The following is a 26,230-nucleotide window of genomic DNA, read 5'->3' on the forward strand; positions in this document are numbered from 1 at the left end:
GAACCAATTAACAGAAGATTAGCTTAAAAATAAACTGAGATTGACATGGAAAACTTAGACAGGACCTGGACAGAAAAAATTATTTTAACATGGTTTAATTAAACTCAAATCCTGACACCCGCATTAGGTTGTGCCCTGCTCACCCCACGCTGAACTACAGAATACAACGGGACATCCAACCCTGCAGGAAAAAAGATTTTCATTAAAAACACTATCAAATGCACTTATTGTTAATAGGGAGTAAGTACTTAGCATTCATTTGACTTACCTCCAGAAATTTCTGAATAATATGCAGAACCCCTACAGTTCAATTCAGCTACAACATACAAAAATGTATTAGCTTCTACCATCATAAAGCATAAAAGCATAGAGTAAAGTAATATTTTCAACCCTCACTGCCATGGTGGCATGATATGGGCTGTATTTCATATCTCATTTCACACTCAGAAAACATTAAAATCATATATTGTACATTTAGTTCAATTTAGTTTGGTTACTTTCACTTTCTGACATAGTAACAGCACATCTTACAACCGCCTAAAGAATATATCAATTCAATTTCAGTAATTTGAAAGAAAACATGAAAATGAACATATGCAAACAGACACTGCAGTGTAGCTGAGATAGTTTAAACATTTAAACTTTTCAGGACTATGTAGTGGACTTACTTTGGCTGTTGATATTGCGCCTTTGTTTTCTGAAATAAAGAATCACACATATAATCAGTGATATGAGGACACACAGAGACACTACTGCGGTCATCACCACTGCTATCAGATTAGTTGTCATTTCTGCACTCGCATCAATGTTGCCTTCAGTCTGGACAACAGGACTGTCAGCTGAGGTTGAAACATCTGTGATCACTAGAGAAAAGAAAAAAAATAAGCAAAATCATCATATGGTTCAGTTTGATTGGGTTATTTGTATCACTCTTCAATCTAGCCACTGTCTTGCATGGCTAATGATAGTTTGGAAAGTATTTTCAATTTCATGTCCTTTTCATTTTTCCCCCCACATTTGTTCTTTTTGTCTTATGCCAAAATTCTTTATTTCCCCTTTTTTCCCCACACCAATCTAGTCAATACCTCATAATGACATTGATAAACAGTTTTGTGATATCTATATGCAAATTTATCAACAACAATAAAACTTAATTGCTAAAGGGCACCTCCTGCTAGTATTGTGAATCAAACCCACAACCTGACTCCAACCAAGTCTGACTCGCTGACCATAAGGCCACAACTGCTTTATCATTAAGGATATCTTTGTATTTTACTGCACTCAGTTTTCCTTCTACCCTGACCTATTCCTCAGTCCTCATTGCCACAGAAAAAAAAAAAAAGGTTCTTGGTCACCTCTCTTAAAAAAGACCTTCTAACTGCCTGCTATAGGAAGAGTCAGGTTGCCCCAAATCTCTTATGAATTCTGGAGATCACTGTGCTCTTGGGAACCTTCAGTTCAGCAGACTTTGTAGGCTTTCTCAGATCTGTGTCTCAGCACAATCCTGTTTCTGAACTCTGCAGGCAGTATGTTGACAATTTGACCTCTATTTTTTGCTCTGATTTACATGTTCAACTGCTAGACTTTATACAGACAGCTGTGTGTCTTTACAAATCATGTCAAATCAATTGAATCACATATACTGTATTACTAAACAGATATTATAACCAGATATATAATCTTATAAAAAACATAATCACCTCAACATGACTTAATTTTAATCTAATCCTTAACACAAACGTATTAGTTAGTACAAACGTACTATCCCATCAACACATCTCACATTTGAATTGCATAGTTTAACTTAAATTATTGTTAAAGGTGAAAAGTCTGTCAGAGTCTGAGACTTTAGGGTTAGAAATACTGCATTGAAAACACACCTTTCATGACCAGCTTCACCTCATAGCAGGTTTTTTCACTCACTCTGCACCGATACCATGATCCATCAGTGTTTACTGTATCCCTTATAAGCAGAGATCCATTCCCAAGTGTTCTCGCTCTCTCATACAGAGGCTTCAAGACTCTCTCTGCGCTGCTTGAGGGCTTTTGTGGAGGGCGATATTGAGCTATTTCTGTTTGTTGGTGACCATGAAAGATTTTCCAAGTTACTTGATCAGTTCTGAATTGTAGAGGATGTTCAGAGCATGGCAGCAACACTGAAGAGTCTGGAGTTGCATGGACAGAATCCAAAGTTTTACACTCTGAAACATATTTACAGAGAAAACAGAGAAATATATTTATTACAAAATAGACAGGTCTGGATATTTCGGTTTTTTTTTTTTTTTTTTTTTTGTGGTTCTGTATGTACTTATTTGTCCAATATGTGTAATTGTCGATATTTTTTTGTTTGTTTATTTGATTGGTGTTCTTTTGTGATGGCTGTGATGTACTTTAGGACCCCCTCGAAAAGGAGATGTTGCATCTCAAGGGGTTTACCCTAATCAAATAACTTTACAAAAGTTTTCAGAAGGATTATTTACTTGTTTTTTAGAAATTGGCATTCTCACCTTTGACCTTCAGGTTAAAAAGAGTTGCTTTAAGGCAGTCCCAATCATTGTAGACTTCACATTCATAATGACCTTGATCAGATAAACTGATATCTTTCAGATCAAGTGTAACATTTCCAGCATCATTTCTCACAGACCATCTCTGATGCTCTAATGCTGAAGAGTTGTCTGAATACTTTAGGATGTGTTGAAGCGGGTTTGTCCTGCTTAGTTTTACTGTCAGATACTCCAGCGGGTGGGTTGTGGTTAGGCAAGAAATAGATATATTGTCGCCCCGAGCATAGTTTATGTTCAACCAATGGACCTTGCAGGGTCTCTGTGTCGCCACTAAAAGGAAAAAAAAAGAGCAGAACAAGACGAGAGAGTGTGAGAGACATGGAAACCACAGCGTTTACAGTAATAAACAGCATTTACTTTTTACCAAGTGGTTCTGCCTCTAAATGTATTAATACATTTTATGAAATGAGAGAAGAAAAAAACAATCCACAACCGGATGAACTGTCAGTATTACCTGAAATGAAATTTTGAAAGTCTGTGTACCAAAAAGTTAAATTCATAAATAGACTTTGGAAACCCTTTACAATAAGGTACCATTTGTTAATGGTAGTTGCATTAACTAACATCAACTAACAATGAGCAATATATTTGTATTATTCAACTCTGAAAATACAACTGTTCATTGTTTGTTAGTTCATGTCAGCTCAGGTCCAATAAATAATATTAAAATATACAGTACAACTTTTGATTTTAAGAATGTTAGGGAAGGTTGACATTAAAACTAACTAGATTAATAAATGCTTTAGAAGTATTGTTTATTGTTATAGTTCATGTTAACCGATGAAGTAAATTAATGTAAACAAATAGGACCTTGTTTTAAATGGCTACCAATTGCATTTACATTTTCTATGTAATAATGTCTGTACTTTTGAATTTGAACCAAATCAAATCTAGGGTTAGGATAGGATTAGTACTCAGCCGACGTCGACGTGGAGACACGTTAGGGTTAGGATAGGATATATTGAAGTACTGAGTAATATTAAGCAACTACATGTACTTACTGTATATATAGGATTAGGATTTGGTTGAGGGTTAGTTGCATGTAATTACAATTTACTGTTATTACTATGCTAAGTACATGTAACATATGAAGAGTTCAGATGCAAAATCCTCTAAGTGCCATTTGAAATTTTCTTCTAAAATGATCATTTTTTATCAAGCTTGTATATTTAATTTCAGTAATACTGAACTTAAATATACAAGCTTGATAAAAATGGTCATTTTAGAAGAAAATTTCAAATGGCATTTAGAGGCTTTTGCATCTGAACTCTTCATATGTAACAAGGACATGATAAAATAAAGTGTTACCTTTCGTTCTTTATTAAAGGAAATGGTTACATTTTATACCAAAAAAAAAGTAGAAAAAAAAGTTAACAGAAATTTCCAAATTGCACGTTCACTGTGTAAAACGTATATGACAACATGTAAGTCATACCGCTACATTTAAAACTTTAAAACTTTTAAAGCTTTGAAACAATGTCCACTTTCAAAAAGGCAATATAAAAAAAAAACAACATACTGTACTTGACACTGATGCATGTCACACCTATAGCCTCACACAAAATACTCAGATATTATGCATATCTCATGTTTGTATGTTGGTTAAATGAATTTGATTGAAATTACTTTAATTCACTTACCTTTGTATTCTAATAAAGCTGCCATAAGAACAAATAGAATTTGGAAACATGACGGCTGAACACTCCCCATCATATGCAGATGCTCACTGCAGGACAGCTGAACTCTAAATGAGCAAAGGCCACATCACTTCACTTTACCAGAGTTGTGTTCAGTTGCTCTAAATTTAATGCGGAAGTGAATAAGATCTAATTAGGTGCTATTTAGATTCTCTGTGTGATAGTTTTTAGCTGTCACATTTAAAACCTTTAAATATTCTAATAGTATTAGAAAGCTGCTATTAGAAGATTTAAAAGTTGGAAGTACAGAATGAAAAATAAAAGAAATAACCCCATTGCATCATTAGTTTAAAGCTTACTGCAGAATGACTGAATATGAGCACAAGCCACAAGACCTTTTATATTAACACAGTTAATTTCAAACTGCCAGAAATTACAAACAAGTAGAAAATGTGATTATGCAAAATGCCAATGAAACTGCATATCATTAGGCTAACAATGGATATTTGCATTCAGAAGTTTACACCTTTTTGGAAGTAAGACCGTTTCTCTAGAGACCACATCCCAAAAACCTTATTACCTTTTGTTTTACTTATTTGGAAATGAGACATTTGTGCCAGTCGTACTGAGACATTTTTAAATGATTCTGAACATGTATAATACTCAATGATAATTGTTAACATTAAACCATTTAGAGTCTTGGGCGAGTTTTTGGTGATCTTCGCATGGGGGATGAGGGGGAGAAATGTAGATTAGGATGAGGGAGGTGAGACCTTCGTCTCAATGGTGCACGAGGGGGAGTTCAAATATTAATTTCAGCCTCAACCAGTTCTTAAAGTTTTTTCAGTCTTACAATAATGCTAATAATTCATTCAACACCTAGGGCAGAGAATTTTAAAATTTATGAGGTTTTTACTGTTGCTGTAAGGTTCATATTTGTGTGTTCAGTCCAATAGCAATATAACAACGGTATAAAGACAAAGGCATTTTAAAGATCCAGTATCCAGCGCTCAATTGTCTGTTTGTCTAAAACATTCATTGGCTACAGTAGAAATACAAGCACAACTGTGATTATTAAGCACACCATACAATTAAAAAAATAATAATGGAGAGAAACTACTAAAGTACTACCTCTCCAAGAGGCAGCTTGGTAATAAGAAATTGTGATCTGTCTCTCAGCCTGTAAGTTAAAGGAGTAGTTCACTTTAAAAAAAAAAAAAAAAAAAAAATTTTTCTGATAATTTTCTCACCCCCATGTCATCCAAGATGTCCATATCTTTCTTTCTTCAGTCAAAAAGAAATTAAGGTTTTTGATGAAAACATTCCTGTGTTAAAAATGGACTTGAATGGGAACCAAATGGTTCAAGGTCAAAATGAGAGTTTCAGTGCAGCTTCAAAGGGCTTTAAACGACACCAGATGATGAATAGGGGTTGAACCTTGTAGTTTTACAACCGTGAGCAAAAGACTGTCAAACTGACCTGTAAAAAAACTGTCAACCCTGTTACATTTCTTAAGGCATAAGTACACCTACGAAAACAGACATGTTTTCGTAGGTGTACTGACTCTCACAGTAATGCAAAAATATACCGTAGCAGTAACAGACAAAGAAACTTATAGAAGTGTAAATTGTGTCAAAATTTGGTGTAAATGCAGCTATTTTAGCTGTCCATGCACTGTAAAAAAAAAAAAATAAATAAATAAATAAATAAAAAAATCATGATTTGTTATGACATTTTTTTCTTCTGTCAAATCAACTATGTGGTTCAGATAACATAATATTTTTAGTTTCTGATTATTAAATCATTATCCTTCATTGTAACTCAATTTTTCAATTTTAATGAACTTAGTTTTAAGGCAACCAGGTTACTTCACTTTTTAAGTTAAACCAACAATATTTTTTTTACAGTGTGGCAATTAAATTCACTGACACTTAAAGTTTTATTTAAATTGTTTTATTTAAAGAAATAGATATATGCATAGAAAAAGCCATTTGTGAAATTAGCGATACAATACATGAAAATAGTTTTAGCTATGAATGTCAATAATGTCTTCAAAGTGAAAATGTATCATGCTTTGACTGTCTCTCACAAAACAGTTATGATAAAAAAAGAAAAGAAAAAAAAATGATAAAGTAAGTTAAAAACTTAGCAACTATGTCAGCTAATTCTCATTAAAGTATTAGTAGACTGTTTGCTTAATATGACTTTCTTTATAATGATGGTCCTCCAACAGACATTCTACTAACGATAAGTAACTTTCCAACATGGCAACTTATTTTAACCCAAACCTACTATTCTACTAATACTCTACTGACACTCTAATGAGAGTAAGTGACCCGACCCGAACCGTACCGTACTGAACCGTACCACTCAGTGGAAACAAGCCATAAGTAGACCTGTAGGTGCAACGTTACATCATTTGTTAAAGGGACCATCAAATAAAGTAAAACCAAAATCTTTAAGTTCAGATATGATATAATAATAATATTAATAATAATAAAAACATTACACAGAGTATTTACATTTTTTTGTATTACTGATTTTCCCCTTTAATATCAATTTTGAAAGAAGGCTAAACTACTAAATTTGGACTTTATCAAAGACTTATCTAAAAAAAAAGTTTAAATCATCATACATCTGATCTCATTTGCATGCTGTTGCATCTGTTTGTTCACACCAACTGTGAGGAAATGATAGTTCAAAAGTTCTTTGAATCATGTGCACATTTGCAGATGTGTGCATACTCCATTTAAATGTGCAGCCATGTTATGAAGTGAGTTAAAAGTTTACAAAAATGGCTATGCAAGCGGTACAGCATATCTTGTGATGTGGTTTACAACATAACGCCAATCATCATCTGTTTCAGTAACTTACAGGTGGTTGAGAATAGAACGAGACATCAAACCCTGCAAGAGAAAGACTTTTATTTAACACACTTCATGTAAGTAAATTGTATGTATTTTGTAAGGACTTACTATGAATATCACTTACCTCCTGACATTTCAGAATAAGATACAGAAGACCAGCAGTCCAATTCAACTACAAGATACAAATAGAAGTAGTAAGTACTGATCAACTTCTACATTTGTATTTGAGAAGGCTCAGATCCAAGTTTCTGTTTGGATAACTGGTCAGTGGAGTATAACATTATTGTAATGGTGTAGGCTATTACAATATACACATAAAACGTACGGTATGTTCAGGTTCTCTTCTTTTCAATAAGCCATTACATGATTTGAACCATTCTGTTAAAAACAATTCAATAGTGTTCAACTTTTCAGGACCCCGATTGTGGACTTACTTTGGCTGTTGCTTTTGCTCTTTCCTTTTTTGAAATAAAGAATCACACAGACAATCAGTGTTATGACCACACACAGAGACACTATTGTAGTCATCACTACTGCAGTCAGATTAGTTGTTACTGCTGCAGGACTGTCAGCTTTGGTTGGAGCATCTGCAAACACTGGAGAAAAGATAAACTCATAAATGAACATCAGTCAGTTTGATTAGGCTATTTTTCATCACACACATAGGCATTTGTCTTGCCTGTGGCTAACAATGTTGTGGAAACTTAATTGGTTAATTGCAAAACCTGCACAGACATTCATATGGTAAACAATAGTAATGATTTATGAAAAAAAAAAAAAAAATAGAGATAGGCCAAGTTTTCCACCACGCATATAGTTTATAAAATGTAATGTGAATATTGAGACTTTAGGGTTAGAAATAATGCATTTAAAACACACCTTTCATGACGAGCTTCACCTCATAGCAGGTTTTTTCACTCACTCTGCACTGATACCATGATCCATCAGTTTTTATTGCATCCCTTATGAGCAGAGATCCATTCCCAAGTGTTCTCGCTCTCTCATACAGAGGCTTCAGGACTCTCTCTGTGCTGTTTGAGGGCTTTTGTGGAGGGCGATATTGAGCTATTTCTGTTTGTTGGTGACCATGAAAGATTTTCCAAGTTACTTGATCAGTTCTGAATTGTAGAGGATGTTCAGAGCATGGCAGCAACACTGAAGAGTCTGGAGTTGCATGGACAGAATCCAAAGTTTTACACTCTGAAACCAGAGAAATATATTATTACAACAGGTTTCAAGAGGATTATGTACTTGTTTTTTTTTTTGTTTTTTTTTAGAAATTGGCATTCTCACCTTTGACCTTCAGATTAAAAAGAGTTGCTTTAAGGCAGTCCCAATCATTGTAGACTTCACATTCATAATGACCTTGATCAGATAAACTGATATCTTTCAGATCAAGTGTAACATTTCCAGCATCATTTCTCACAGACCATCTCTGATGCTCTAATGCTGAAGAGTTGTCTGAATACTTTAGGATGTGTTGAAGCGGGTTTGTCCTGCTTAGTTTCACTGTCAGAGACTCCAGCGGGTGGGTTGTGGTTAGGCAAGAAATAGACATATTGTCACCCTGAACATAGTTTATGTTCAACCGATGGACATTGCAGGGTCTCTGGGTCGCCACTAAAAGGAAAAAAGAGCAAAACAAGACGTACTGAGAGAGCTGAGACGTTCTGAGAGAACCGAGACATGCAAACCACAGCGTTTACAGTAATAAACACTACAGCATACTGTTCACCAACTGGTTTCGAAATGCATATTAATACATTGTATGAAATGAGAACCAAAAAATTCACAACCCAATCAACTACTGTCAGTAATTCCTGAAATTGTCCAATTCAAATTCAAAAATATCAAATTCATAAATAGACTTTGGAAATGTGTTAATTGTCTGATTTGTTAATGCATTAACTAACATCAACTAACAATGAGCAATATTTGTTACAGTTTTTCATCTTTGTTAAAGTTAATGAAAATATAAATGTTTATTGTTAGGTCATGTCAGTTCAGGTCCAGTGAATAATATTAACCCTTAATCATGTTTTTCAACATTTTTTATGTTCATCTATACATTTATGCTGTGTTTTTGTGGAACATTTTACCTATTTACTGCACAATTACTTAACTATGCCATTGAAAAATCACTTAAATTATGATATTAATTAAACCAAATTGTTTTTGGACATTGCTGTGTGTGTTAGTGATATAATACTGCCATCTGCAGGTTTGTGGAAAACTTTAGAAATCATAGTTAAAGAAAGTGCCACACATATCCAATAGACTGAGCTGAGGTCCATAGAAACTAGAAATTTTTCTTGATGCTAATGATTTTATGATTCCTTGATGCTTAAGTTTTGTGCATGTCACTCAGAAAACAACAATTTTATAAATGCCTTCCAAATGTGCGAAGACTAAACAAAAAGGCTATACCTTTGTTCCAAATACTGTAACTTTTGATTACTTTATGCAATCCCCACAAAATTAGATTTTCAGAATTTTCCTCCACCGTGTTTCTTTCTAGTTGTTGCATGTTAAAGAAGAAAGAAATGTCAATTTATAATAAAAATTATATATATATGTTTGTCTTTTATCACCAGTTTCTCTTTTTTGCTATATGAGTTATGCGTCTTTATTTATTTATATTTTCTTATATTTGCTATGGTTATGCGTCTATAGTTTTGCGTGTGTCACTCGCAACAGCTCCAAAAATGCTCTCTGTCAGTCACACACATGTGTGTGTTTGTGTGAGATAGAAAGTTTGTTCCACTTTGTGTTTATGCTCTTGGACCAGACCTTGATTTAAATGTAGAAATTTTCAGATTTAGACTGGATTTTTTTTTTGACAAACAAAATTTAAAAAAGGCATTAAAAAAAAAATCAAGCCCAGATTTTTGGTTTGTGTTTACTGTAGATGTTCGTTATTTAGGTAAAGTCACAGTGGGGTCAGCTGGACCCCAAACACTTTTAAGATTTTAAGAATGTGTTTGTAAATGTTGAAATTAATTAACTAACTTATTAAATCAAATTAATATTATTAATAAATTAAGTATTGTTTAGTTTATTGTTATATAATGAAACCTTTTTGTTACTTAAACTTTCATATAAATTTTCTAAAAATGTATTGTCCTGGAGTAATGCAGTTTAACCTCTGCACAACGTTTATTAAAACTGTTCATCATGCTTTTCTCACATTTTCTTGCTTACAGAAATAAATATGTAAGTTCTTGAAGGGAAAAGCTTACATATGTGTATATACAAAAATGTTATCAGCAATTTCCAAATTTAACGTTCACTATGTAAAACACGTGCAAGTCATTATTACGGCAATATTTGTTTTACAAAGCTGCTTTGAAACAATCCACTTTGAAAAGTGCTATAACACAGTTGACTTGACACTGATAATATGCATGTCACACCTGCGTCACATTTACACACACAAAGTACACTGATATTATGCATACCTTTTGTTGGTGTGTTGGTTAAAGGAATTTTATTTAATTTAATGGCACTTACCTTGGCATTGTAATAAAGCTGCTATTAGAAAAAATCGAATTCGCCAACTTGACGGCCGAACACTCCTCATCATATACAGATGCTCACTGCAGGACAGCTGAACTCTATATGAGCAAAGGCCACATCACTTCACTTTACCAGAGTTGTTTTCAGTTACTCTGAATTTAATGCGGAAGTAAACAAGATCTAATAATGTGCTCATTTAGAGGCCTTTTGTGATATTTTGTATGTGATGCGAGTAGGAAGACATCATATTTTTAAACTTTTAAATCTTTTAGTTTTAATTAGATGTAGAAGTTGGAAACATGAAGAGCGTAAATATTGCATCACATTGACAGTTTAAAGAAGCTCACTGCAAAATGACTGAATATGAGCACAAACCACAAGACTTTTTATCTTCACACAGTTGTTTTGTTTTAAAGTCTGGTAATACCAAACTCTGCTACTTTGCTTTGCTTTGCAGACAAAGTCTGGAATGGCAAATGAAATGGAGGGAAATGTTTCGATTTGAATCCCATTTCCTGGATGTACATTTAGGGACTATGGTGTTACAAAACCAGGAAATAATTTGAGTATACTTGAGTAAGTATATGTAAAAAAATTGTTTAATTGTTAGTTGTTTAATAATCGTTAAATTTCCCTGAAAGAGCATACACAAGTGTGACACTGTGTCTTTTTAAAGATGTCATGCTGAGACTGTCATGTGTTCGAGTGTAGTTCAGACCACCTCGATACTAGTTCAGCTCAGTTTCTTTTTGTCATTGTTACAGGATAACAACGAAATGTTGTTATAGCAAAAAGAAAAAAACAAAACAAACAAAAAAAAAAACAGACAGGCATATAGTTTAAGTTGTTCACCCATTTGCCTTATCACCATGTGTCCCCATAAATTAAATTTAAATTACCCATGACTTTATACCTGATTGCTAGTTTTGGCCCTGATGGACCAATATCTTCTCCCCGAAGGCATTAGTTGTAAAAGATGATGTGCTGAATGTAAATGGTTTGGAGGATGTCCTTCACTCGGTTCATGCAGCGGGAGGTGTACACAATTGAGATATCTGGGAGAGTGACCCCAGTGATCTTTCCTGCCACTCTCACCTCTCCTTCTCAGAGCTGGTGCAGGCAGCAAACCACACAAGTAACCCATAGGTCAACACACTCTCCACTGCACAGTGGTAAAAGTTGATCATGAGTCTCTGGGGCAGTTTTGCCCACTTCAGCTTCCTGAGGAAGAAGAGGTGCTGTTGAGCCTTCGCTGTGGCAGAGGCGATGGTTTTGCCCCACGAGTCACGACAGATTCTCCGTCAAAATCACACCTAAAAACTGAAAAATAGAGACCCTCAGAGGTACACACAGATAGAACTGCTTGCCTCTCCGGACACATCAAATTGCCAGTTGTTTTACTCCCTGACCAAGGGGACTCTGCATGGGTGCGCTGGTGCACAGCTACAGTAGCCCCGGGGCAGGGCCGTATTGAGACAGTGTGGTGCCCCTGGGCACTTTACCTCAAAAGGCCCCCTATTTTTAAATATGTCAATTCAAAATGTGCATCAATTAATTGACAGAGTCAATTCACATTTTCCTAACGTAAATAATAATACATCTATCAGCTTTCTTACCTTTACAGGCATGAATATAGGTCAGGGTGAAAAAAGTAGATTGTAAGAAGGTTTTACTACCCCTAGGGGGGTCCGGGGGCATGCTCCCCCGTAAGAAAATTTTAAATATTCCATATTTTAAAGCATCAATCTGATGCATTTTGCGATGCGTTTTTTGCCAACCTGGGGAGAGCTGGAGAAACTTAACTTCAGCCATGAGTCAAATATATTATGGCCTCCGTAGAGTTATAGCTTTATATATCGAATTATACCGATCCAATACAAGCTCAATTTCTATAACTCTGTGTTGAACTGATAATCACTATTTTTTGTGTAACACAATAATCTACTTAATACAGACAACTTCATTATAAAGAAAAACAACAAATAAAAAATCAATAAATATGATCATAACCTATGACAAAAAAATCTATTATAAACTGGATTAGTGGGCAACTCCGCAGTTAAATTTAGTCTAAAATAATCATAATTGCACAATAATAGCAGTTAGTGAAAAAACAACAACAACAACAACAACAACAACAACAACAACAACAACATTATTTAGTGGGGAACAAATAAGAGACACTAAATCTGTTAAAATGTTTCAGACATCCCAAGTCTCCCGGAAGTTCCGGGAGTCTCCCGCATATTGATAGCGTCTCCCTGATGCCCGCAAATTAGTTCAAATCTCCCGGAATCTAGAGCGAGACATACTGCGCGCATAACATACATAGCGCGCTGCGCGTGCACTGTACAGAGGGAAAGACCGAGTGTGCCTCGCAGACGCGAAAGTTAGACCTCCCTCCCACCCAAGATCCTGTTACCGAAATATACCTCCCGGAAATGAATTCTTGCAGGTTGGGATGTCTGATGTTTTCATGTATTAAGTTTTGCAGAACTGCTTCTTCCTTGATTTTGCGCAAGCAACTACATGCCCAAAGTCCTTTTCTTTGTTACCGTCTCCACTTCTCATAATATTACTCGACATTCTCTGTAACCGATTCGCGCTACGGTAACGTTAGCATTTTTCGACAAGGCAACACAAATGGTCAGAACACCGGCTCGGTCAGACTTGCTGCTAGTGATTGCAATTACTGTGATGTTCTCACAACAAAACTTTCGATCCCTGGAACATTTTGAATTGTAGCTAAACGTCTCTAGCGTCTTTGTCTTTCTGTAACTTTCTTTTTGCAAAACCGCTCAATTGACTTCTGTCCATGTTTGATTTAGATTCATTTTCTGTAGCCGTTAAAAAAATGAATGACATTTGCGCGTACTTGTTGTGGACTAACTCAACTCTGACAGCTCCTCACGACAGCCTTCGTTTTCGACAGCCCAGTTTTCTGGCTGCTCTGGCTTCCATCAAGAGAGTAGGGGACCTGCAAGCATTTTTGGTTGTGCCTGGAATTCAGGCCAGACAACTCTCATGTTGTCCTGAGACCACGGCCTGGAAATGTGCCCAAGGTTTCCAACACTCCTTTCAGGAAGAAGTGCTGCAAGTGCTGCCATTAGAAGAGGCAGACCCAGCCCTAGATTTGCTTTGTCTCCAATCCGTGTTTTGCGCCTGTACATGGACCAAACGCAGAGTTTCAGGACCTCAGACCAGCTCTTTGTCTGTTACGGAGGCCAGGATGCAAGGCTGTCTCCAAGCAGAGGTTAGCCCACTGGATGGTGGATCCTATTGTCATATCAAACCCAATCTGGTTGAGGGCACACTCGACTAAAAGCGTTGTTTCCTCCTGGGAGTTGGCACAAACCACCTCGCTGGCAGGTATATGTAGAACTGTGGGTTGGGTGACAACCAACACGTTTGCTGGAAATTTTAGCCTTTGTGTAGAGCCGGTATCCTCCCGTGTACTTACCCCAAGTGGCCAGTAGGGCTAGGAACCGTTGTTTTGTCGGTTTACAGCGTCATTCCCCTTGGTAACGCCAAATGTGACCAACTGAAAGGGAACGTCTCGGTTACTTATGTAACCCTCATTCTCTGAATGAGGGAATGGAGACATTACATCCTGTCGCCACAGTTGCTGTACCTCTGCTGAGCGGCCAGGTTAACGGCTCGGCTCCTCAGCGAAAACCAAACATGCAATGCATCTGTGCCATATTTATACCTGTGCTGCAGGACGGTGGGTCATATGAAATCAGCCATGTCAATGTGGATTGGCTCATTTATTTACTACAGAAGTGGATTAGTCTTTCGAAGCGATGGGGGTAGTTAGTCCTAATGCATGAAGGTTGTTAATCAGGTAGCTTGGTACGATGGAGTTAAAGGCAGAGCTGTAGCCAACAAATAGCATCCTTATGAATGTGTTGGGCTTTTCCAGATATGAGAAGGCAGTATGCATAGCTACACAGATGGCATCCACTGTAGGCAAACTGATGTTGGTCTAGATCAGCTGTTACAGAGTCTTTGATGGGAGTTATTACTAGTCGCTTAAAACATTTTGCAATGACAGGAGTGAGAAAAATCTGTTGATAGTCATCAATACATGTTATCATGGGTTTTTTTGGAGCAGGCATGATGGTAGTGGATTTCAGGGATGTGTGGCTATGAATTCTCTCCGAGTCCCTTATCGCTGGTACTATTGTCCCCTCTTCATCCCCCGAATCGCTATCCCCTGCCTCTGATGTCATCGGTCTTCGATGTCTTGCAGGGAGCAAAGATCTTTACCATGTTTGATATCCGCAGCGCCTATCATCTCATTCGAATTAGGGAGGGGGCGCAAATGGAAAACTGCCTTTAACACACCCCTAGGCATGTTATTAATTAGGGATAATTATGGATCCTGGAAAGGTCCAGGCTGTTATCTATTGGCCCGTTCCAAATTCTCACGTCCCCATCTGTCTACCATCTCTTATCGGCCCGGGACTAAGAATGTTAAGCCGGATGCGATCTCTTGCTTTTTTGACTCCTCGGCCACCACCCCAACCCAGGAGAAGATTTCTCCTGGCCGTGTTATGGGTGAGGCGGTCTGGGGAATCGAGAAACTGGTGAAGTGCTCTCTCTCGTGTCGCCGCCCTGCGCAACTGTCCAAGGGACCTCCTTTTTGTTCCTGTCTCAGTGCGTTTAGCTGTCCTCCAGTGGGGGCATTCTTCTAAATTGGTTGCCCATCCCGACACTCTTGCTTTGATCCATCAACGTTTCTGGTGGCCCAAAGTTGAACGTGACACGCAACGTTTTATGGCCTCCTGTGTCATTTGCGCTCAGACAAAGCCAGGCAATTCACCCACCTTACCGTCGTTGACCACTTTTCTAAATCCAAACATTTTATTCCGCTCGCAAAACTCCCTTCTGCCAAGTCATAGTCTATCATGATTTTAAACTTCACGGTCTCCCCTCCAATATCATCTTGGATAGGGGGCCACAGCTCACCTTGCAGTTTTGGAAGGAATTCTGCCATTTGATCGGGGCTTCTGCTAGTCTTTCCTCGGGTTTTAAATGGTTAGGCCGAACGATTAAATATGTTGTGGTTTCATTCTCCGTCTCGCCCATCGCAAACCCCGCATTCTGGTCCGAGCAGCTCTCCTGGGCAGAATATGTGCACAAATTCTCTCCCATCTTCTGCAACAGGTGTTTCGCCTTTTCACTGCTGCCTGGGTTACCAACCTCCTTTGTTCTTTGTCCCAGAACTCGGAATCTAATGCCCCGTCGGTACAGGCATTTATCAGCTGTTGTAAGCGTACCTGGAGGAGGGCTCGCTGATAATCTAGAAGATGCATGAGCAACAGGCACCGCGTAAAGAGTTCACGCTATATTTGCGGGCAAAAGGTGTTTACAGGGTCCGTAAGTTGTTAGACATGCGCTGCCATGATCGAGGACACCAGTTTTTATTTGATTGGGAGGGGTATGGCCCTGAGGAGAGAAGCTGGGTCTCCTCTCAGGATGTCCTGGACCCCTCGCTCATCGATGATTTCCTCCTTTCTCGACACTCCCCTTCAATTGGTTAAACTAACATAAAGCGTGAAATAACTTTTTTTTTTTAAACAAAGTTCTAGATCACGTCAGTATGACACTGTTTGTTTTTTCACTTAATTTGACTGAAGATTCATTTTTAAACAAGACACTGTTATACGCACACTATTCAGAGATACTGAAGATAAAAGATGTTGTGCTGATTATGTTGGATCTGACAGTAATAGTGATACTATTGCCTTGTCTGTTACAGATCTTTTAATATGTACTCACTTTACTGAAAATTATTAAAGATGAAAATAAGAATAAAAGTATGACAAATAATGGTACATTCACTCCTAAATTGTTTATACAAAATACTTTAAGTTATCCTTTGTCCACTGTGGTAACTCCAAGTACCACATGGCTGCATTCCACCGGTTGCCATTTTTCAACATCAGATGTTTTCAAAACATTTCCACATTTGTAATGGCAGGGATGTACGAATGTTACCCAATCATAGCAGTGGGTGTTTACTTCCAAGTCTCGAAAGCAGCACCCCAATCAAAATGTAATCAAAACAGTGTTTCAAAAGAATGTGAAAAAAGAATAGACTGTTAGTTAACTAGGATGTTTTTAATGAAGAATTCTTGATAACATTATAAGTAGACCTTAAAGAACATTACAGAATAAATGCATTTATAATTGATAAAGAATATTTTAAAAGTTCAGTTATATGAAATATTACCCAAAACATTTGTGTATAACTGATTCTCCCCCTTTAATATAATTTGTGACATGACTAATTGAAGACTTTCTCAAAGACTTATTAAGAATTAACATCATGAAAAAAAGCACAATCAAAACACAGTAATTAATTAAAATCATCATACACTTCATCTGGTCTGCAAGCAGAAGCTTCTGTTCGTTTACACCAACAGAAGATAAAGTTCAAAAATTAATTATGCCAAAAATTAAATGTGCATATTTGCAGATATGTGCATAATGCATCTATATGACCATGTTATGAAGTAAGTTAATGAAAGTTTGAAAAATATAATTTAAAAAATATGGCAGTGTGCATAGCATAAATTGTGAAATTATGTCAGTCATCATCATGTGTTGCAAGAGTTGAAAGGTCATGATTCATGTGTTAAATTCAACAAAAGAATTGAATGGGGCATCAAACCCTGTAAGAGAAAGAGTTTTTTTCAAACACTTGATCAAGTACATTTGTTGTATATATTTTGTAACATTTTGTTACCATAAAATATCACTTACCTCCTGGAATTTCAGAATAAGATACGGAAGACCAGCAGTTCAATTCAACTACAAGATACAAAAGTAATGACTTTACCATGTGTTCAACTTCTATCATCATGATTTGACAAAAATTTCTTTTCAACATGAGGGCTCTCATCACCATGATAGCATGACATGGGCTGTATTTCAAACACACTCAGCAGAACATTGAAATCCTAAATATATTTACATTGGTTGCTTTCCCGTTCTGACAGTAACAGCAAATCTTACATATGACCGTTCGCAAAGACCCGCCCCCTTTACTGTAACTTTACTGTTGCTATATCTGACAAGCTACGCCACTCTCACGCAGTGAAAATCACATTGCGGAGCAAAGAGGACACTGTCAATGCACTAACAGACAGGACTTGGTCATTTTTTAAAGCTATTTAAACAACAAATACAGTTTTGTGGCTCTGCTGTGAATGTGATATTGCTGTAGAGCCTCAGTTAAAGCTGCTAGTGAACTGATCTTCTCTTCCTTCTAGTTCATTTATAGCAACAAATAAACATGAATGAACATCAGAAGGAATGGTGTTTTAACCGCGGAAAGATGCAATGCTATATTCAGTTTTCAAGTTCAAATACTCCAACGTTAATCTACTAACTCTCCTGTCTGCTTTGACAAAATTGGCGGATTCGGAAAACATCAATTGAATTCATTAATTTGAAAGAAATCAATTCACTAATTTGAAAGAAAATAGCAGCAAAATAAACAAGTATAATGTAAGTGTAGCAGATCTAGGTTTCTGATTGGATTGGACCACAGTAGCCTACTGTATTTTTAGGATCTCTTCTTTCCAATAAGCTAGTATGACATGCTGTTAAAGAACAATTTAACAGTGTGAAACTTTTCAGGACCCCAGTCGTGGACTTACTTTGGCTGTTGATATTGCGCCTTTGTTTTCTGAAATAAAGAATCACACATAAGATCAGTGATGTGAGGACACACAGAGACACTATTGTGGTCATCACTACTGCTATCAGATTAGTTGTCACTTCTGCACTCGCATCAGCGTTGCCTTCAGTCTGGACAACAGGACTGTCAGCGGAGGTTGAAACATCTGTGATCACGAGAAAAGATAAACTGAAATCAGTCAGTTTGATTAGGTTATTTTCATCATACACATGTAAGTGTTTGTCTTACCTGTGGCTGACAATGTTGTGGAAAGTGTTTCCAATGTTGCAGTTGAATAAAACTTCTCTTCACCTATTTCTAGATCACCTATTTCTAAAGTATGAAAAGTATCACATTTTAGAACATATTTAGACAATAATAAAACTTTAAAAAATCACAAACTACGTATAAACGTCATTATCTCAAAACTAAACACTTTTACATTCATGCTGCTGACATATTACTGTAGCAGAGTTGGTGCTGACAATAATCATCTCAACATTCCTTAATTTTAATCTAAACCTCAGAATATTTACACAGTGTTTTACCAAATTTATTGCCATCATCAATACAAAAAATATTTTTGACTGACCCAAAACCCAACTCACATCTATAGCACAACTTAAATTAAAATCTTTTAATGTAATCAATGTCTGTCAAAGCGTTAGAAATACTGCATTGAAAACACACCTTTCATGACGAGCTTCACCTCATAGCAGGTTTTTTCACTCACTCTGCACAGATACCATGATCCATCAGAGTATACTGCATCCCTTATAAGAAGAGATCCATTCCCAAGTGTTCTCGCTCTCTCATACAGAGGCCTCGGGACTCTCTCTGTGCTGTTTGAGGGCTTTTGTGGAGGGCGATATTGAGCTATTTCTGTTTGTTGGTGACCATGAAAGATTTTCCAAGTTACTTGATCAGTTCTGAATTGTAGAGGATGTTCAGAGCATGGCAGCAACACTGAAGAGTCTGGAGTTGCATGGACAGAATCCAAAGTTTTACACTCTGAAACCAGAGAAATATATTTATTACAACAGTTTTCAGAAGGATTATTTACTTGTTTTTTTATAAATTGGCATTCTCACCTTTGACCCCCAGATTAAAAAGAGTTGCTTTAAGGCAGTCCCAATCTTTGTAGACTTCACATTCATAATGACCTTGATCAGATAAACTGATATCTTTCAGATCAAGTGTAACATTTCCAGCATCATTTCTCACAGACCATCTCTGATGCTCTAATGCTGAAGAGTTGTCTGAATACTTTAGGATGTGTTGAAGCGGGTTTGTCCTTCTTAGTTTTACTGTCAGAGACTCCAGCGGGTGGGTTGTGGTTAGGCATGAAATAGACATATTTTCGCCCTGAACATAGTTTGTGTTCAACCGATGGACATTGCAGGGTCTCTGGGTCGCCACTAAAAGGAAAAACAGAGCAAAACAAGACGTACTGAGAGAGCTGAGACGTACTGAGAGAACCGAGACATGCAAACCACAGCGTTTACAGTAATAAACACTACAGCATACTGTTCACCAACTGGTTTCGAAATGCATATTAATACATTGTATGAAATGAGAACCAAAAAATTCACAACATTTTGTCCATTTAAAATGTTAGTTTACAAAAATATCAAATTCATAAATAGACTTTGGAAATGTGTTAATTGTCTGATTTGTTAATGCATTAACTAACATCAACTAACAATGAGCAATATTTGTTACAGTTTTTCATCTTTGTTAAAGTTAATGAAAATATAAATGTTTATTGTTAGGTCATGTCAGTTCAGGTCCAGTGAATAATTTTAACCCTTAATCATGTTTTTCAACATTTTTTATGTTCATCTATACATTGTGTTTTTGTGGAACATTTTACCTATTTACTGCACAATTACTTAACTATGCCATTGAAAAATCACTTAAATTATGATATTAATTAAACCAAATTGTTTTTGGACATTGCTGTGTGTGTTAGTGATATAATACTGCCATCTGCAGGTTTGTGGAAAACTTTAGAAATCATAGTTAAAGAAAGTGCCACACATATCCAATAGACTGAGCTGAGGTCCATAGAAACTAGAAATTTTTCTTGATGCTAATGATTTTATGATTTCTTGATGCTTAAGTTTTGTGCATGTCACTCAGAAAACAACAATTTTATAAATGCCTTCCAAATGTGCGAAGACTAAACAAAAAGGCTATATTTGTTCCAAATGCTGTAACTTTTGATTACTTTATGCAATCCCCACAAAATTAGATTTTCAGAATTTTCCTCCACCGTATTTCTTTCTAGTTGTTGCATGTTAAAGAAGAAAGAAATGTCAATTTATAACAAAAATGATATATATTTTTTTGTCTTTTATCACCAGTTTCTCTGTTTTTGCTATATGAGTTATGCGTCTTTATTTATTTATATTTTCTTATATTTGCTATGGTTATGCGTCTATAGTTTTGCGTGTGTCACTCACAACAACTCTAAAAATGCTCTCTGTCAGTCACACACATGTGTGTGTTTGTGTGAGATAGAAAGTTCGTTCCACTTTGTGTTTATGCTCTTGGACCAGACCTTGACTTACATGTAGAAATTTTCAGATTTAGACTGGATTTTTTTTTTTTTTTTTTTTTTGGACAAACAAAATTTAAAAAAGGCATTAAGCCCCCAAAAATCAAGCCCAGATTTTTGGTTTGTGTTTACTGTAGATGTTCGTTATTTAGGTAAAGTCACAGTGGGGTCAGCTGGACCCCAAACACTGATTAAGGGTTAAAAGATACAGTACAACTTAAGATTTTAAGAATGTGTTTGTAAATGTTGAAATTAATTAACTAACTTATTAAATCAAATTAATATTATTAATAAATTAAGTATTGTTTAGTTTATTGTTATATAATGAAACCTTTTTGTACTGTTACTTAAACTTTTATATATATTTTCTAAAAATGTATTGTCCTGGAGTAATGCAGTTTAACCTCTGCACAACGTTTATTAAAACTGTTCATCATGCTTTTCTCACATTTTCTTGCTTACAGAAATAAATATGTAAGTTCTTGAAGGGAAAAGCTTACATATGTGTATATACAAAAATGTTATCAGCAATTTCCAAATTTAACGTTCACTATGTAAAACACGTGCAAGTCATTATTACGGCAATATTTGTTTTACAAAGCTGCTTTGAAACAATCCACTTTGAAAAGTGCTATAACACAGTTGACTTGACACTGATAATATGCATGTCACACCTGCGTCACATTTACACACACAAAGTACACTGATATTATGCATACCTTTTGTTGGTATGTTGGTTAAAGGAATTTTATTTAATTTAATGGCACTTACCTTGGCATTGTAATAAAGCTGCTATTAGAAAAAATAGAATTTGGCAACATGACGGCCGAACACTCCTCATCATATACAGATGCTCACTGCAGGACAGCTGAACTCTATATGAGCAAAGGCCACATCACTTCACTTTACCAGAGTTGTTTTCAGTTACTCTGAATTTAATGAGGAAGTAAACAAGATCTAATAATGTGCTCATTTAGAGGCCTTTTTTGATATTTTGTATGTGATGCGAGTAGGAAGACATCATATTTTTAAACTTTTAAATCTTTTAGTTTTAATTATAAGATGTAGAAGTTGGAAACATGAAGAGCGTAAATATTGCATCACATAGATAGACAGTTTAAAGAAGCTCACTGCAAAACGACTGAATATGAGCACAAACCACAAGACTTCACACAGTTGTTTTAAAGTCTGGTAATACCAAACTCTGCTACTTTGCTTTGCTTTGCAGACAGAGTCTATAATAGAAAATAGAGGGAAATGTTTTCGATTTGAATCCCATTTCCTGGATGTACATTTAGGGACTATGGTTTTACAAAACCAGGAAATAATTTGAGTATACTTGAGTAAGTATATTTAAAATAATTGTTTAATTGTTAAATAATTGTTTAATAATTGTTAAATTTCCTGTGACACTGTCTTTTTAAAGATGTCATGCTGAGACTGTCATGTGTTCGAGTGTAGTTCAGACCACCTCGATAGTTCAGCTCAGTTTCTTTTTGTCATTGTTACAGGATAACAACGAAAAGTTGTTAGAGCAAAAAGAAAAAAAAACAAAACAAAAAAAACAGACAGGCATATAGTTTAAGTTGTTCACCCATTTGCCTTATCACCATGTGTCCCCATAAATTAAATTTAAATTACCCATGACTTTATACCTGATTGCTAGTTTTGGCCCTGATGGACCAATATCTTCTCCCCGAAGGCATTAGTTGTAAAAGATGATGTGCTGAATGTAAATGGTTTGGAGGATGTCCTTCACTCGGTTCATGCAGCGGGAGGTGTACACAATTGAGATATCTGGGAGAGTGACCCCAGTGATCTTTCCTGCCACTCTCACCTCTCCTTCTCAGAGCTGGTGCAGGCAGCAAACCACACAAGTAACCCATAGGTCAACACACTCTCCACTGCACAGTGGTAAAAGTTGATCATGAGTCTCTGGGGCAGTTTTGCCCACTTCAGCTTCCTGAGGAAGAAGAGGTGCTGTTGAGCCTTCGCTGTGGCAGAGGCGATGGTTTTGCCCACGACAGATCCTCCGTCAAAATCACACCTAAAAACTTAAAACTAGAGACCCTCAGAGGTACGCACAGATAGACCTGCTTGCCTCTCCGGACACATCAAATTGCCAGTTGTTTTACTCCCTGACCAAGGGGACTCTCTGCACAGATGCGCTGGTGCACAGCTAGCCCCGGGGTCTACACAAGTGTCTTTCCCCCAGTGAGCCTTCTTGCACAGACACTGTGTCAGGGAGGAGGAGGAGCAGGTCTTTCTAGTTGTGCCCTATAGAACATTTCACAAGATGTAAACAACACTGGCCCAGAAGCACTTCCTGTTTCAGTTTTTTAACACTACATAAAAGATGGGATAAAATACAACCAACAGAACATTTAAAACTGAATCAAAAAGTTAAACAAACATCTTTAAGATATTTTCTTTACATGTGAAATAAAGAAAACAGTTACAAACTGAAACAGGAAGTGCTTCTGGACCAGTATTGTTTACATCTTGTGAAATTGTCTATTGGACCTGGTTCCCAGAACTCATGCTCATCACGACAGCCTTCGTTTTCGACAGCCCAGTTTTCTGGCTGCTTTGGCTTCCATCAAGAGAGTAGGGGACCTGCAAGCATTTTTGGTTTTGCCTGGAATTCAGGCCAGACAACTCTCATGTTGTCCTGAGACCACGGCCTGGAAATGTGCCCAAGGTTTCCAACACTCCTTTCAGGAAGAAGTGCTGCAAGTGCTGCCATTAGAAGAGGCAGACCCAGCCCTAGATTTGCTTTGTCTCCAATCCGTGTTTTGCGCCTGTACATGGACCAAACGCAGAGTTTCAGGACCTCAGACCAGCTCTTTGTCTGTTACGGAGGCCAGGATGCAAGGCTGTCTCCAAGCAGAGGTTAGCCCACTGGATGGTGGATCCTATTGTCATATCAAACCCAATCTGGTTGAGGGCACACTCGACTAAAAGCGTTGTTTCCTCCTGGGAGTTGGCACAAACCACCTCGCTGGCAGGTATATGTAGAACTGTGGGTTGGGTGACAACCAACACGTTTGCTGGAATTTTTAGCCTTTGTGTAGAGCCGGTATCCTCCCGTGTACTTACCCCAAGTGGCCAGTAGGGCCAGGAACCGTTTTTTTGTCGGTTTACAGCGTCATTCCCCTTGGTAACGCCAAATGTGACCAACTGAAAGGGAACGTCTCGGTTACCTATGTAACCCTCATTCTCTGAATGAGGGAATGGAGACATTACATCCTGTCGCCACAGTTGCTGTACCTCTGCTGAGCGGCCAGGTTACCGGCTCGGCTCCTCAGCGAAAACCAAACATGCAATGCATCTGTGCCATATTTATACCTGTGCTGCAGGACGGTGGGTCAGATGAAATCAGCCATGTCAATGTGCATTGGCTCATTTATTTACTATAGAAGTGGATCAGTCTTTCGAAGCGATGGGGGTAGTTAGTCCTAATGCATGAAGGTTGTTAATCAGGTAGCTTGGTACGATGGAGTTAAAGGCAGAGCTGTTGCCAACAAATAGCATCCTTATGAATGTGTTGGGCTTTTCCAGATATGAGAAGGCAGTATGCATAGCTACACAGATGGCATCCACTGTAGGCAAACTGATGTTGGTCTAGATCAGCTGTTACAGAGTCTTTGATGGGAGTTATTACTAGTCGCTTAAAGCATTTTGCAATGACAGGAGTGAGAAAAATCTGTTGATAGTCGTCAATACATGTTATCATGGTTTTTTTTTTTTTTTTTTGGAGCAGGCATGATGGTTGTGGATTTTAGGGACGTGTGGCTATGAATTCTCTCCGAGTCCCTTATCGCTGGTACTATTGTTCCCTCTTCATCCCCCGAATCCCTATCCCCTGCCTCTGATGTCATCGGTCTTCGATGTCTTGCAGGGAGCAAAGATCTTTACCATGTTTGATAACCGCAATGCCTATCATCTCATTCGAATTAGGGAGGGGGCGCAAATGGAAAACTGCCTTTAACACACCCCTAGGCATGTTATTAATTAGGGATAATTATGGTTCCTGGAAAGGTCCAGGCTGTTATCTATTGGCCCGTTCCAAATTCTCACGTCCCCATCTGTCTACTATCTCTTATCGGCCCGGGACTAGAATGTTAAGCCGGATGCGATCTCTTGCCTTTTTGACTCCTCGGCCACCACCCCAACCCAGGAGAAGATTTCTCCTGGCCGTGTTATGGGTGAGGCGGTCTGGGGAATCGAGAAACTGGTGAAGTGCTCTCTCTCGTGTCGCCGCCCTTTGCAACTGTCCAAGGGACCTCCTTTTTGTTCCTGTCTCAGTGCGTTTAGCTGTCCTCCAGTGGGGGCATTCTTCTAAATTGGTTGCCCATCCCGGCACTCTTTGATCCGTCAACGTTTCTGGTGGCCCAAACTTGACACGCAATGTTTTATCGCCTCCTGTTCCATTTGCGCTCAGACAAAGGCAGGCAATTCACCCACCTTACCGTCGTTGACCGCTTTTCTAAATCCGCACATTTTATTCCGCTCGCAAAACTCCCTTCTGCCAAAGAGACTGCCCAAGTCATAGTCTATCATGTTTTTAAACTTCACGGTCCCCCCTTCCAATATCATCTCGGATAGGGGGCCACAGCTCGCCTCGCAGTTTTGGAGGAATTCTGCCGTCTCGCCCATCGCAACCTGCATTCCACAGCTCTCCTGGGCAGAATATGTGCACAATTCTCTCCCATCTTCTGCAACAGGTGTTTCGCCTTTTCACTGCTGCCTGGGTTACCAACCTCCTTTGTTCTTTGTCCCAGAACTCGGAATCTAATGCCCCGTCGGTACAGGCATTTATCAGCTGTTGTAAGCGTACCTGGAGGAGGGCTTGCTGATAATCTAGAAGATGCATGAGCAACAGGCACCGCGTAAAGAGTTCACGCTATATTTGCGGGCAAAAGGTGTTTACAGGGTCCGTAAGTTGTTAGACATGCGCTGCCATGATCGAGGACACCAGTTTTTATTTGATTGGGAGGGGTATGGCCCTGAGGAGAGAAGCTGGGTCTCCTCTCAGGATGTCCTGGACCCCTCGCTCATCGATGATTTCCTCCTTTCTCGCCAGTCCCCTTCAATTGGTTATACTAACATAAACATTTGTAATGGCAGGGATGTATAATATTATTTTAATATGCAAAACCATTACCCAATCATAGCAGTGGGTGTTTACTTCGAAAGCAGCACCCCAATCAAAATGAAATCAAAAGAGTTTTTCAAAAGAATGTGAAAACAGAATAGACTATTAGTTGATTAGGATGTTTTTAATGATAAATTCTTGCTAACATTATAAGTAGACCTTAAAGGGTTAGTTCACCCAAAAATGAAAATTAAGTCATTAATTACTCACCCCCATGCTGTACCAACCCCGTAAGACC

At 37.6% G+C, this 26,230-nt stretch overlaps 2 protein-coding genes and 1 long non-coding RNA gene across 3 annotated transcripts; all 3 read right to left on the reverse strand.

Moving 5' to 3' along the window:
* Positions 1-104: 104 nt before the first annotated feature.
* LOC120484776 (cell adhesion molecule 2-like) lies at positions 105-2,877 on the reverse strand (the record flags this gene model as incomplete). Its single annotated transcript, XM_089118196.1, has 5 exons — positions 105-181; positions 269-316; positions 669-854; positions 1,881-2,201; positions 2,508-2,877. Coding segments are annotated over 5 exons (1,002 nt in total), but the record flags the coding sequence as incomplete, so codon positions are not given.
* A 4,186-nt stretch (positions 2,878-7,063) lies between these two features.
* Positions 7,064-25,493, reverse strand: LOC120484788 (uncharacterized). Its single transcript, XM_089118197.1, has 13 exons — positions 25,302-25,493; positions 22,978-23,111; positions 22,672-22,881; positions 21,693-21,709; positions 19,366-19,692; positions 18,965-19,285; positions 11,680-11,836; positions 10,579-10,682; positions 8,362-8,688; positions 7,948-8,268; positions 7,503-7,664; positions 7,193-7,240; positions 7,064-7,107 (listed from the first exon to the last, which is right to left on the reverse strand). Exons 1-13 carry the CDS (start codon positions 25,491-25,493, stop codon positions 7,064-7,066), a joined length of 2,364 nt encoding a protein of 787 aa, XP_088974323.1.
* Positions 16,789-18,705, reverse strand: LOC148977006 (uncharacterized). Its single transcript, XR_016145864.1, has 4 exons — positions 18,524-18,705; positions 18,255-18,440; positions 17,356-17,403; positions 16,789-17,264 (listed from the first exon to the last, which is right to left on the reverse strand). It is a non-coding gene; the product is annotated as an uncharacterized LOC148977006 (long non-coding RNA).
* Positions 25,494-26,230: the final 737 nt, after the last annotated feature.

The sequence above is a fragment of the Pimephales promelas genome, chromosome 12 (genome assembly GCF_988280905.1).
Source record: "Pimephales promelas chromosome 12, fPimPro1.hap1.1, whole genome shotgun sequence".
Taxonomy (NCBI): Eukaryota; Metazoa; Chordata; class Actinopteri; order Cypriniformes; family Leuciscidae; genus Pimephales; species Pimephales promelas.